The sequence below is a fragment of the Echinops telfairi genome, unplaced genomic scaffold, assembly GCF_000313985.2.
Source record: "Echinops telfairi isolate 266 unplaced genomic scaffold, ASM31398v2 ScPeMD7_2;HRSCAF=8, whole genome shotgun sequence".
NCBI lineage: Eukaryota > Metazoa > Chordata > Mammalia > Afrosoricida > Tenrecidae > Echinops > Echinops telfairi.
This window is the reverse complement of record NW_022103898.1, coordinates 53,495,778-53,510,574: the sequence shown is the minus strand read 5'-3', so window position 1 is coordinate 53,510,574 and position 14,797 is coordinate 53,495,778. Positions and strand designations below refer to the sequence as shown.

Here is a 14,797-nt window from a genome sequence, read left to right as displayed (position 1 = left end):
ACATGTCTTTATCTAGACCTCTATAAATGCCCTTTTCCTCCCAGCTCTTTCCTCTATTTCCCTTGATTTTCTTCCTGTCCCATGGGATGTTTTCTTGATGCACACTTAACCTTTATATAAAATTCTCTCGTATACATGTGTTTCTGTGGATTTGTTTCTCTAAACTATCCAGACTAACACACAAAAATGTTTTCCAATCCTAACTTGGGATACCATTGCTAATATCAGATAGATTTTGGTTCTAAATGAAGGATATCAGAAATATGTTTAATTGTATCTTATTGACTATGCAAAGGCATTCAACTGTGTGTACTATAACAAAGTATGAATAATAGAGTATGAGAAGAATAGACATTCCAGAACACTTCGTTGAACTCATTAAGAACTTGTACATGCATCTAGAGGTAGTTGTGCAAAGAGAACAAGGTAATACTACATGGTTTAAAATTCAGGAAAGGTGTGTGTTAGGGTTGTATCTTCTCACTATACTTGTTCAATCTGTGTGCTGAGCAAATCAAATAAGCTGTTTTATATGAAGAAGAATGGGGCATCAGGATTGGAGGAAGCCTTATGTAATATGCAGTTAACATAACCTTGCTTGCTGAAAGTGAGCAGGACTTCAAGCACTTGCTGAAGATCAATAATTGCAGCCATCAGTATGGATTACAACTCAGTATCAAAAAGATCAACACCCCCCACAAATGGACTAATAGGTGACATTATGATAAATGGAGAAAATATTGACGTTTTCAAGGATTTTGCCTTGCTTATATCCATAATCAATGCTTATGGAAGCCACAGTCAAAACACCAAAAGACATGTTACATTAGGTAAATCTGTTGCACACAAGACCATTTGAGTATTGATGTTAATATCAGGACTAAAGTGGGCCTGACTCGAATCATGGTATTTTCCATTACCTCGTATGCATGTGAAAGTTGGACATTGAATAATGAAGACTGAAGAGGGATTGATCAATTTTACTTGTTGTGCTAGAGAAGAATGTTAAAAGTACCATGGACTGCTAAAAGGACAAACCATTCTGTCTTGACAATAGTGCAGCTAAAGTGTTCCTTAGAGGCAAGGATGGTGAGATTTCTTAAATATTTGGACATTGCCAGGAGAGACCAGTGCCACGAGAAGGACATGATGCTTCGTAAAGTGGAGAGCAGCAAACGAGAGGAAGGGATTGAATGAGATTGATTGCCACAGGGACTGCTGGAATGGACTCAGGCAGAGGAACCGTTGTACGGAGGGTGCAGGACCAGGTGGTGCGTTGTTCCATTGTGTACACTGTACAGGGTTGCTATGGATTGGAACCAACGCAATGGCACCTAACAACAATCATCTTCCCTTGCAACTCATTCATTTCCCTAATAAATCCCCATCATTATGGCCATTCAAACCAAGCGGAGAAGTAGAGTGCTTTGATGGGACAGTTGGTGTCAGGACAGGGTTAAGGAAATTGGGGGGTTGAGTCATGTCTCTCATCTGTTTTGTGGGAATTGGCCTTGAGTTAGTATGGAGTTGTATTCTCTTACCTCCTAGTGAGGCTACAGGAAGTCAGACGTGGCCCACCCACCATTTCGTCACCATGTAATGGCAGAGCGTGAACAAGGCTGTCTTGGAAGAAGTAAAGCCAGAAAACTTCTTATTAATGAGGATATGAAGACTTTGTGCTATGAAGGCTGGACATGCTACAAGGAGGGACTAGTCCCTAGAGAAGACACCATATTTCGTAGCGTGTCAGGAAAAAAGAGGCAGACCCTCAAGAAGACGGATTGACACCGCAGCTCCAGTGGACTCAAACATGGCAACACTGAGCATGCACAGAACTGGTCAGTGTCTCCTTCTGTGGTGCGTGGATGTGCTGTAAGTAGGAACGGAATCGACAGCACTTAATAACAAAAGGAAAAGGTGCATTATCGCTCCATTGTATTTTCCTTAAAACAAAACAAAAGCACCGTTTTTATTCTGTGTTATAAGTTTGGAATGATTGTGCCTAGGATCCATTAGACAGACATAACACTTGAGCTTTGGGTCCAGTGGAAGTAGCGTGAGTAGTGTGAGACTGTACAAAAATTCATATGCTACTCTTCATGGCATTAAATGTAATAAAACTCAAACTCATGGCCACTGAGCTGACGCCTACTCTTAGCGACCTTATAGAACAGGGCAGAACTGCTTCTAGGAGTTTCTAGATTTTTTATGGGAGTAGAAAAGCCTTTCTCACACAGAGCAGCTGGTGGTTTTAAACTACTAACCTTGCAGTTAGCAGCCCAATATTAAACCACCATGTTTAATCAAATGAATACCTTTAATAGAGAACTGCATTATTTACAATAGAATATACAAAATAATGAGCTCAATGTGTATGAAATTGCTTTTAGAAACTTTAATAAAATATAGTTACTTAGAAAATGGAAGCTAGAGTCAGTTACTCATCATACCAATCATTAGAAGCAGGCTGGGATTGCCCCTTACAGAGATGTGTCCCTCTAGTTCTACAGTTGATTTATTTTAACAAGAAAGAATGCTTATTGTGTTTGTGAAAAATGTTTCTTTATAATTTTTTATGAAATCATGACCCAATATGCATTTTAGCCAAATTTGATCTAAAATCCAGGACTGTGACTTTGGTACAGTGTTGTTGACTGTGTCCTGGTTTTGTTTACCTCCCTGCTTTTCTGTTTGTAGCATAATTTGGTAACGAGGCCTTTCTTCTTGTCTTGTGTCAGGTACACTACTATGTGCTGAGTGCTACTTCCAGTGCCTCATACACCTTGTTATGCACAGTAAACTCAGAAACTCACCTCCAGTGTCCCAGTATTAACACATAACAATACTCCTGGGGACCCACAGAGGCAGTTCTTCTCCCCCTTAGTGGGTCAGTATGAGCTGGTATATGTATGGCAGTGCTCCCTTAGCTACAGGGATATGATTCAAGACTCCAGCGGTAACATGAAATCATGGATCATATTAAATGTTATCCATACTATGTTTTTTTTTTCTATATGTGCATACCTATGATGATGTTTCAATTTTAGATTGGGCACAGAAAGATTATCAATAATACTACTAATAAAATGGAAGAATTTATAAGTATTTATTTATCAGGCTACTTGAGTATAAGCCCTGACAAGACAATAATTGATCTTATCACCAAGACAGATGCTAAGTGAGTAATGGAGAGTAACATATACAGCAGAGATAACCTGACAAAAAGACGATTCATGTCCCCAGCAGCACTACTCAGAATGGCATGCAGTTGAAAACTCATGAATGGTTTATTTCTGGAATTTCCCATGTCATACTTTGAGACTGCCCTTGACCATGGGCCACCGAAATCGTGGGAAACAAAGCTGAAATCATGGAAGAGGAAGCTTCTGAATTTACTTTCCATTCATTTCCACACTACTAGGATGGTTCTGAGTTAGAACTGACTGGTTCCTCCTCTGGTTACTCGTTGCTATCACTTCTGAGCCCTGGCGGCACAGGGATTAAGCACTCAAGCCCCCTTATTACTCTGCAGGAGAAAATGTGGCAGTGAACTTCAATGAGAAAACCAGTTCTCCTCCGTCCTAATGTAAAACTCAAGTTTTATGTTGAGTTGCAATGGACTCAATAGCAATGGGGTTAGCTATCACTTTTTCTTCTGAATAAACGCTATTAAATGTCTGCATGTAATAAAATTATTAATATGTTCTTATCAATCACCCAAAGAAGCTCCTGATACATTTATTTTCTTTATATTAATACTTATCATAAGTTACTTTATTGCCATAGATTCTGACTCATGGTGACCAATGGTGTGTGATAATATTGAAAAAGCAAAGTAGCATTTTATGTTTGTGAAAACTTTGAACAGTTTCGCTTCTTCTTTCAATTATCATCTGTCAGTTTTGAAGAGGCATCTACTCTTGGGGACATCACCAATCTTCTGGCTTGCAATTCAAGACTCAATTGTGTCTTGTAATTTCTTTATAATAACTACTTTTGTTGCCTCTCTTTTCTCATATGAACATATTTCAAAAGGTTAGAAGTGGAGATGACAGTCTAAATAAAATATCTTAGACAGGAAAGCATTTATGATTATTTCATAAAACTATGCCAAAATATTGTTACACACCGTATCTCATAGGACAAATCCAGTAAGTTTTCTCAGCGAAACAGATTTTTATGGTCAAGTTTCTGTGTAAATCAGTCCAGGTGGCTTCCTTTTACAAGACCGCGCAGGATTATGTTCAAAGTGATAGACGTAGGGGCAAGTGAGAGAAAACCCAAACTGATTGGCAACAGGAGTTTCCTGAGTAGTCATCCGGGCAGGGAGTTTTTGATTTGTCACAAGTGACTGGCCCCTTATTTTGAACGAGAGTGAATCATCCTCCCTTGCAACAAGAGATAAGTGGGAAAAGCGCTGTTTAAAAATTATTTTACAACTATTTCCTTTTGAGCAATGACTTATTAAAGTGGAACGTGATCCAGAATAGCTTCCCTGTGTGTCCAACATTTGTCTACAGCACTTTCAGTCTCTCCCCTCCTCTCATCGCATGTCTTCTCTCCCTCTGCTCAATAGATTTACACTGATTGGGCCAATCACTACCTAGCAAAATCCGGCCACAAGCGACTGATCAAGGATTTGCAACAAGACATTGCAGATGGAGTACTGCTAGCAGAAATCATCCAGATCATTGGTAAGAGTTTCCTCTGAGAGAAAGCATGGAAGTCCCTTCCCACTGTCCTTTGGCTGAAACACAATTTAATTTGAATGCATACTGACTTGGTCCATGTGTCTCTGAGATTAATGCAGTTCTCTCCTGATTTAATTTTCAAATGCTTACATGAGACTGTTTGAGTAGGCAGTCTGACTGTATTTTTAAGTGACTAGAACTGTATCTTGATGTACACTGAATTGGTTCATTAAACCATATGTCTCCCATGTGTGCGTTTCGTTAGCTTGAACCGCGCATACACTCTGAGATTCCCTGAAATCCTATCCTGAGCCAGCAGGGACAATTGTGAGAGGCTTCATGTCAGCAGTCATTTGGCACAGGCGAAAGAATTAGCAGCAACTTCCTTCTCACTCATGTCCCTCCCGTGCATGATTTGTGCATGTGGATTTGGCAGCTAAGAAGAAGTGTGTCCTTTTGTATACATCTTGGGAAATGGAGTAAATAGAAAAGCAGCATTTTGCTTGGTAATTCTTTCTTTTCTTCTTTTTTAAAAATTTTACGTTATTGCTTAAACATGTTGTTCTTTTTTCTCTTTTATTTTATATCTTTCCTGTAGCAAATGAAAAAGTTGAAGATATCAATGGATGTCCTAGGAGTCAGTCTCAGATGGTAAGAATCATACACATTTTCAATAACTAATGCTTATCTGTACTTCCAGGATTAATGGGATTTATAAATGAACTAGATTTGTTTTGTGTTGTTTTCTTCTTTATGTCTTGTTTGAGTCTGTGTTTGAAATCATTCTATCATGTGTGCTTTTCTGGCTACAGTGTGTGAACGAGGGGGATAGTTACTACAGGTGAGTGCGTAGTGTGGCTCCTGTAGAACATGTCTTCAGCTATATTCCACTTTGAAAAGTACTACTTTGATTTGTTCCTTCCCATGAGCTGAGTAGTTTAATTTACCTCTAGTCATGATGACAATAATCCCATTTTTAAGTGGATCCATTTTTGTCTCAACAACTGGCTTGAAGAACAGAACTTTCCATGTGTATTTAAAAATGTATATAAATAATATTTGGGTGGGTGTGTTCATAAAAAGTCTAGTGTAAAGACATGGACTCTGTCAGTTTTAAAAATAGCTCTGCAAGCATGCTCTCAAAGATTTCTAAACAATTTCTGTGAGATATGAAGAAGATTCATAAAGTTTGTGGAAAAAATCTCACTATCTTCTAATTCTATTTTCCCACAAACTTTTGGAAGTCTTTCTCCCTCACTTCTTCCAGAAAGCTATCTATCTGGAGGTTTGTTTCTGTCACCCCTGCCAGCGCCCTCATCTTTGCCAACCAGTAAAGCTGGAGGGTTTGTACCATGTGTAATACAGTTATACAATAAAAAGGCAAGGCAAACAAACACAAACATCACTCACTGCTTAATTAAATAACTACAGCTTAAGTTTTACTCCTTGATTAATTAACAACTACCACGTCAGTTTGTAGGACAAACTTTAAAGGCAAATCTAAATTAAGGCACATCAGAAACATAACAGGAATGACAGCCAAAATCTGCCAAATAGGCTTCCACAAAAAACTCTTTTAAACTCAAGCTAAGCATTTTAAGTGATTTTAATGAGGTCTTTTAATTGTCAGAAACTGAAAGAAGGAAAAACAGTTATGAATTTTTTTGGCCTCATGATTTACCTTATATAATGTCAGCAAGTTAAAAGCCACAGTAATAAAAGGATTTATGTTTAAAGAGTGATTAACCAGCCTGTGTATTTTATCATTGTTTTTATTTCTTAATAAGCACTCTAAAGACCTTGACTCTATGTAGCTATTGTGAAAAAAGAAACTATAAAAGGAAGGCTCTCTATAAAATACTTCAGAGGAAATGTCATGATCTGACTACACTGGGTGCAAGCTGGACCCATTGGACAGTCGTAAGCGATGTCTTCTAACAGAGAGTATGTGAAGGTCGTCCACGTATATAACCTTTGTGATGTCGAGAAGGCCATGTAACTTTTCTGAGCCCTGCTTTCTTAGCTGCAAAGTGAACTGCAAGTTAGGATGTGATATGCTGTAAGTATATCATGATCCTTCTTAAATGATAAACAAGAGGAGAGTAGTATTTCTAATAACCTTATAAAGAACATATTCATGAATCCAGTACCTGTTGAAACGTCTTTAAGGTTTTACATTAAAAGTTTGATAAGCCTTTAAAGTTATATAAAGACTTTTCTTAAACCCAGCACTGTTGCTTTTGCTTTTATTATTTCAAACAGGTTAGTGTTTGGTACTAGAAAAAGTTACCTATTCTGCTATAATTCCAATTTGATTCTGCTTACACAGAATCTGATGAGCAGGTAAGTTTATATTGAAAAATAAAGAGGGGAGCTCCTAAGTTCACACCTTTGAATAGAAATCTACTCATTAGATATTCATCTGAAACATCTGTACCTACAGATTCTGCAAATCTTGGAGAATGCTCTCATGAGACCCAGACTCTATTAATGTTTTATTACTTCTTTCTCTTTATTAACTTCAAACTCTCAGGCAGCAGATAAGATGCATGTTAGTTTGGTTCTTCTGCTTCTCGCTAAGAAATAGACCAATGTTTAAGAAAAGAAAACATTAAGAAAAAAGGTACTTTTTCTAGCCAAATTTATTCATTGGAATCACATTGAATCTTGAGTAAGAATGAGTTGGAATCTCTTTTTTTTTTCTGATGTGGTTGAACTTTGAACGTGATGTTGGGCACGCCCTTAATATGTTGTTTCAGAATTATTCATATGAAATGCATTTAACTCTTTTGGTTGGATCGGTTTATTCCTCTACTCTTAAGAATTGGCACTGATGCTATATTATTAATGAATAAAATGTCCAGACTTTAACTGAGACAAGAAAGTAAAGAGAATTGTGGTAGCATGACTCAGACTGTGAATTTCATATCCTTGTATCAAACAGGATGTTGCCTTTCTTTTATAATTGCATAACCACTAGGAGGTGCTGTGTTAGTAACCGAGATGCCATCCTTCTTCAAGGGGTCATTTTGACCGCCTCTTTCTGTAAATCTTTGCAGAAGTAGACTGTTAGTCTTTCTCTCTTGGAAGGGCTGGTGGGTTCAAGGCACTGAGCTTCGGTTAGCCGCCAAGCACTTAAGCACTGCATCACTCACCAAAAAACTCACTGCCATCAAATCTATTGCAAATCATAGTGACCCGAATGCACAGGGTATAACTGCCCAGTGGGTTTCTGAGGCTAGTAACTCTTTCTGGAAGTAGAAAGCTCTGTATTTCTCACAGGGAGTGCCAAGTGGTTTTGAACTTCTGACCTTGCGCTTAGTGGCCCAGAGCATAACCAACACACCAAAGCTCTTTGGTAATTCATACTTAACCAATAATTCCCAGCACCAAATGTAGGGAACTTTCATGGGCTGCACTTGAGTACCAGAATGGTAAATATTTAAAACAGCAAGAGAATTAGATGGGAAAGAACAAAAGGATTGAGAATGAAGTGAACTTAGTTGTGTTCCAGAAACAAGATAGCTGACCATGGACGGATGGTGTAGCAATGTCTGTAGGGAAGTTTATAGCAGACCATGGATGGTCAGGGTAGCAAATGAGTGATGTTTGTAGGGAAGGCAGCATCCTGATTAACTAGAACCAAGGTCGGAGATTTTAGGTTGTACTAAGTTAGTCTAGGGGCTTTTTTAATTCCGTGTAAAGCAAGACTGTGACATGATCTGATAAAAACATTATCAAGGCCATGCTATATGCTTCTTGAGGATTATAGTAGAAGTGTCAGTCTTTCACTGATGGGAGATGAGATGATGAGGTGTGTAGAAACCCCAAGATAGCTCTATTATTTATTTTATCTAATATATATTTATTTTATTTATTTAGCTCTAGTATTTATATTACTTATTTATTTTATATGTGAATGGGTAAGTGGTTACCATTAAACAGAATGGTTATTATAAAGGAAGAAAGCAGACTAAAGGCTGATTAAAGATAAGAAATCCTGGTTTTTGCATATAGAGTTTGATACATCAGTTTACTATCCAGGAGGCCGGGGTTGCATACGCCGGTCTGTTTTTGACTACTGCCCCAAAGTTCAATGGTTGAGTCTCCCCCAGAACCACCTCAGAGGATCGGTCTGGCAGTCTGCTTCTGAAAGGGTATAGCTTTGAAATCCCTTTGGAGAAGTTCTGCTTCATAAAATTGATTCAATGAAAGCTAAACAACAGTGGAACTCAAACTATGTGACTTTAAGTTAAGGTGACCAGACATCCTGCTTTTGGTGGGACAGTCCCGATTTTGGCATTTTTTTTAAAAGTCCTGATTTTTGGAAAGAATGCACGACAAGCTAGGGAAGGGTCTATTTGGTCCATATAGACCTAATTTTTAATCAAGAACACCCCCCACCCCCCACCCCCACCCCGGGTCAATGGTGTCCCGCTTTAAATCTGATCACCTTACTTTAAGTAATCAAATATGTGATTTTGAAGGTTAAAAGAGAGGTGTGGTTTAGAATAGACCTAGTGTGTAGTAAATTGCTGAAACAATGGATAAGAATAAAATCTTACCAGAGGTCTATATAACTTCAGAGGGCACAAAATCCAAGGTTCTAACAATAGGAGTTATCGACATTTATGTAATGCATAGAACCAGAAGCCAGGAAAGAAGAAAGAGTAGTGAAAGTATGAGACCACCATTGAGAGAGTGAATCAAAGATGTACATTTGTTAATACTTAGGGTAGTTATGGTAGTTGAAGCTATGGGGCTTGAATTAATCCAGTGAGAGAAGGCAAAGTGAAAGGGCCCGAATGGGGAAGATGCTGTCGGATGGTACATAGTTGTGTGCTTAGTGTCTGTACTGGGCTTGAGCAGGTTCATTCTGGTAATCAGACAGTCATCAGTGACCTTTATGTGAACATTTTCTATAGAGCGATGACAAGATACTGAATAAGAGATGGAGACCCTCAAAAAGTACCAAATAATATTTCTGAAGGTTTCTTGTTGAAGAGAAGAAAACTCATTTGATAGGAGGGGAGGGGTGAGAAGGGTTCTTTCAAGGAGGAAAAAATCAAAAAGAGGAGGATGTTGAAGGGGAAAAGGAATGAAAACACGTGATTGATACCAAATCCTAGATGAAGCAGCAGAAAGGAAAATTGGAAGTCCACCCAACAGCTTTGATTTTGACTAGTTTTTCCTTTGTGTCAAGTGATAAAGTGATTATTGGGTGAGATCTGTATATTAGAAGTAGAAAGACAGGTATTGAAATAACTAAGACAGTCTTGTAGATGTCCATTTGAGCCAATATTATCAGGGAAAGAGAGGGAGGCCCTGGAGGAGCTGGGTTGACTCCAGCAGTGTCTGCCACAGTGCGATCACCCATGACAGCCGTCGGGGGGAGGGGGGGGTGCAGGGCTGGTGCCCTTTCCTTTAGTTGTACTTAAACTCACCGTGCAGGAGTCAGAACCAACTCAAGGGCACCTACCTAGCAGCTAACAAAAGTTGACACGTAAGTCTCTGATTATTACTCTGTAATGTATGAAGAATGTACACACCTCCCACAATACCTCTCAATGGCCACCATCAATGGAGCCAATATTAAGTATGAATCTATCCTTTCCATGCATTATTAGCACTAATACTGAGAACTTTTTATTCCTATTAAAGTTTCAAAGTCATGGTAAATTTCAGTAACGAATGTGGCAAGGAACACATCCTGAAAGACAAAACTTAGTTTGAAGGAGCTTCTAAAAGACTAAATTTATCTTTATCCAAGAGGGAGATGGAGGACACCTGTTGCTATTGAGTAATTTCTAAGTGGGTGGTATCAGGATTCAAAATATACACTGCATGCCACGACATTGGTGAGCTTACATGAGGAAATAAATTAGTAAACTATAAATACCAGGAATGTCCTGAATGCCAAGCAGATTTTAAATAGCAGGGGGAAATGCCCAACATTCATGCGAAATATGAAGCACAAGTGCAGGATTCTTAGACAAAAAATAATAATAAAATGAGACGCGTAGGGGGAAAGTGGTCTTGACAACAAATCCTTATTTTAAAATAAGTCATCACTTTTGAGGATCTTCACAAGTGCAGATAGGATTAAAGAATTTGATATGTAAAATAGCTGCAAACCAAGAATGAAGACTGGCCTAGCTAAGTATCTGACACACGTGGCTCATAGATTGTCCTTTCTCTTTCTCAAACCCTCTCTCTAACTCATCCTAAGAACTCAATTGCTTTTTAGCCACAGTATTCGATCTTATTTTCTCTCATATCATAGATGTTGTATACATTTTTCTCACGTGAGGGGTTTTGGAATGGTCATACCTCTTACTCTTGTTGTTTTTAGAATATGAAAAATTAGAGTTCAGCTTTATTTCCCATCTAATCTGTTATGTCATGGGATCATGGCTGATACTATTATAGGTTTCATAAACATCTCTGTTCCATTTATGTAATTTATATATTTTTTAAATTTCTGTCATTTGGACATATGATATCATTTATAAATATCTAAAATTTCAAATGCTTCTTAATAGTGAAAGAGCGCTATCCTTTTTTTCAGTGTTTGGTATTTTAAAGCTGTAGTTCTTTCTGTAATTGTTGTTCTTTTAAAGGAAGTCTTAATAAGTTGAAAAATGAGACATCTAACCAAATAGAGAAGAGATAAGATTTTAGAATGCTCTGAAAGTTTTAACAAAATTTTATAAATGGCACACGGCAGGGTGACTCAGAGAAGTGGAATATTGCTAAGTTCATCTATTCATATGATACTCCTGCCATTTTAAAATTATTCATCTTTTGAAATGGCTGTAGGGAAAAAAAGATAGCTTAATAAAGACAAATGCTTTCACACATATGAATATAGGTCTGATTTCTATAGTAACACTAAACAAAAACCTCTACTTTGTAGTCCTTAGTTCTCATAATGAGAACATTGGTTTCAAATAACTCATACATTGGAAATATAAACACATACTTGCAGTATTAAGAAGCTTTTATTGAAGGTATTTGAACATTTACCTGGGGATGTTTAAAGCTGGCTTTGTCTGCAGAAGTTATTCTGGATAACTGATCATCGAAACCCTCTGCAGGCATTGGAAGGAGGTACGACAGACTCAAAAGACAGCAGTCACTGGGATTCTAATTCTGACCCAGAAGGAAAAAGGAATCAGTTAAACTCTTAGAGCGTCTGTTTATTTTGGCACTGAGAAAATTAGAGTAATGATATCTACAACCCACCAGAACTCTGATTTTATTAGATTGATTTAGCAAAACACTTAATCCCATGGTTTCTCTTCAGTATTTTTTGCTTTAAACTATATTTGAGTTTTCAATTTTCATAGATTTTAAGACTTATTTTCATAGGAAGGTAAGTAGGATATTTCCTAAAATGAATTAAATCCAATCTACAAAGAAAATAATACACTCAAGCCTTTTTTTTTTTTCATGGAAATTACCTGGTCTGTTATGCTATCTTTTTTCTAGCCATTCCAGAATAGGAAGAGTTTCGGAAATGACAGGGTATCATGTGAACAGACTAGCTTAGGAATATTCCACTCCTCTGAGTCAGAGTATTAGAAGCCTAAAGTGTGCCATTTATAAATAGAAATCAAATGAATGTTAACAATATAAGAATAATTAGCAGTATTAACTTTATATTAGAGATAAAATATTAAAAATTTTTCCTAAGTTTCCTATCAATATATAAATTCATTTTATAATATTAGAGTGACAAATATAAATTGGAATAAAGTAAGTTTTACTGGTTTGTATATAGATTTTATGTACCTTTTTTGTTTTCACTTTCTGGGTCGAGAGAAATTAGGAAGCTCTCTATGGCTAAATATAATAATTACAAAATGTAGTTAATATCTCCACTCTATGCTTGAATGTTTACTACTTTCTTAAGTATATCTTATACTACTTATTCTAATTTTTTACTTAATATATTAAAAATTACTTCCCACTGCTAACTCATTTTACCTGTCAGCATAGAATACATAGCATTAAAACATATCTCTAATAATTATGTAATAATTTTAGGCTCTTTAACCTTCAGTGATCTAGATTTTTACAGAAATTATTACTCCATCTTTCCTAAACTCCTAAAATACTGAAACTTAGGAGGAGAAATTTTTGCACTTGACCTCCATCTAATGTCTTGAAAAGAAGACCTGTGGTCAGAGATATTACTTGGAATCCCATAGAAGTGCCCAAGGTGCTGGCTTCATGGTTTTAGACTTAAGTGATCTCTATAACCAATTCCATTAAACTCACTTCTATGGATGGACATAAAACTCATGATACACGAGGGTAGGAGGGTGGGGGGGAGTCAAAGAGGAGCTGATACTGAGGGCTCAAGTAGAAAGAAAATGTTTTGTAAATGTTGGTGGTAACATGCTTCATACAATTGAATGATGGATTGTAAGATTTGTAAGAGCCCCCCAATAAAAGGATTAATTATTTAAAAATCATGATACATGTAATAAAACTTTGAAAATTTGTATTTTCAACTATCTTTATCAACTACTGTCAGAACTATTCAATAGAAATATAGAAATTTAGAAATGTACCTGAGAGTTCAGCAGTATTGGTCAAACTTAGTGATTACATTATGCATTGAATGCCAACATCTGTATTGTGCTGTATGCAGCAATCCTTGAATGATGCATTCAGCAGCAAAGTTGCAGGGAACTTGGGACTCACTGAGGTTGCCCCCAGACTCCCAATAAAGTGGGGAAAAAGAGCTACCTTGGAGTAGACTCTGAATCTTAGTAATCCTAGGGCAATGCCATGGCTCCATTGGGTTTTCAGGAGCTCTGGTTTCACAAGTAAATCACCAGGTCTGTTTTTCTGAAGCAACGACAAGTGGATTTGAACCTCCAACTTTGCCTTCATTACATATTTCTGTTGGAATAATCAAGTTGTATGACTTATGTCTGTTTTACCCCAAAGTCTAGAGTCTACTGCTCTTAAAATGATAAATTATTAGTGATTAAGTTTAACAAACTAAGGTCTGGAGTTCAGGTCACTGATTTGTATTTTTTTATTTTCACACTAGTTTTTTGCTCCTCATGCTCTTTTATACACATTGTAAGAAGGCTTACTTATAAGAATTCTTTTCTCAGACTACTGTTTGCCTCATCTATGATAGGAATATGGATTGTGATGAACTTGAAAGTATATGAGATAAATAATTACTTATTGAGTTTATATTGAAATCAAATATTTGTGAAATCATTATTACATATAACATGGGCCCTAGATGTAAATGAATGTTATTTAAGTCTAAAGCAGCTCATGATTTTATAATAAAACAGTAAGATTCCAAATGAACAATGGGTATTTTTAATCACCCATAATGTATAGCCTCAGGTCAGTTAGTACTGATTTAATTGCCTATCAGTCTGTGGTTTAAGTCTTTATATTGGCAATTTTAGTTTAGAGTGAAAATTTAATGCACATCTACAATTTATTGTAAATCTTAAACAGGATCATTCTTCTCTAGTCACCAAGTTAAAGTGGCATAGTACAATTTTGAACAAAAGAAGGATTTTTACCTGATTCTTGTTTTAATTTTCCATATCTACACGTTTTTATGTACATGTATGCACATACATATATTAGTATATGACTGATGTATGTAGAGGGAGGGAGAGAGAGAGAGAGAAGAGTGAAAGAGAGGGAGCCCTAGAACGAGAGCTAGAAATCTGAGACCCAAACTTGAGCCCTAATTGTGCAAATATTAGGAGCTCCGCTGCTAAGTACAGAAATGGTTGAACCATTAGCCTCTCTGAAGGCCTGGCCGTTTACTCCCTTACAGGTCATAGTACTGCAAGGTGCCCAGGGCAGTTCTCGCCTGCCTTTCAGGCCACTCCAAACCAGATTATTCTCATTTCTAGCATTTGAATACTTAATCATGACAAGCTTTGAGCGAATGGCTTTGTAAACCTTGTTAGTCTTCATAGATGTATTGAACGAAAAGGTTAGTGATAACATTCTCAAAGTTTTTGTAATGTGTAAATGCAAATGGAGTTATAGTTGGCTACAGAACTCTTAATTGATACAAATTATTAACTCTACCTCCCCCTGCCCTTCTT

At 37.0% G+C, this 14,797-nt stretch overlaps 1 protein-coding gene across 1 annotated transcript in view; it reads left to right on the top strand.

Moving 5' to 3' along the window:
- Window positions 1–14,797, top strand: part of NAV3 (neuron navigator 3) — a 694,120-nt gene that overhangs the window by 364,129 nt on the left and 315,194 nt on the right. Inside the window, exons 2-3 of the mRNA XM_045289780.1 lie at window positions 4,577–4,694; window positions 5,290–5,342. Of these exons, the coding sequence (XP_045145715.1) occupies window positions 4,577–4,694; window positions 5,290–5,342 (171 nt within the window). The remainder of the gene's footprint in view (window positions 1–4,576; window positions 4,695–5,289; window positions 5,343–14,797) is intronic.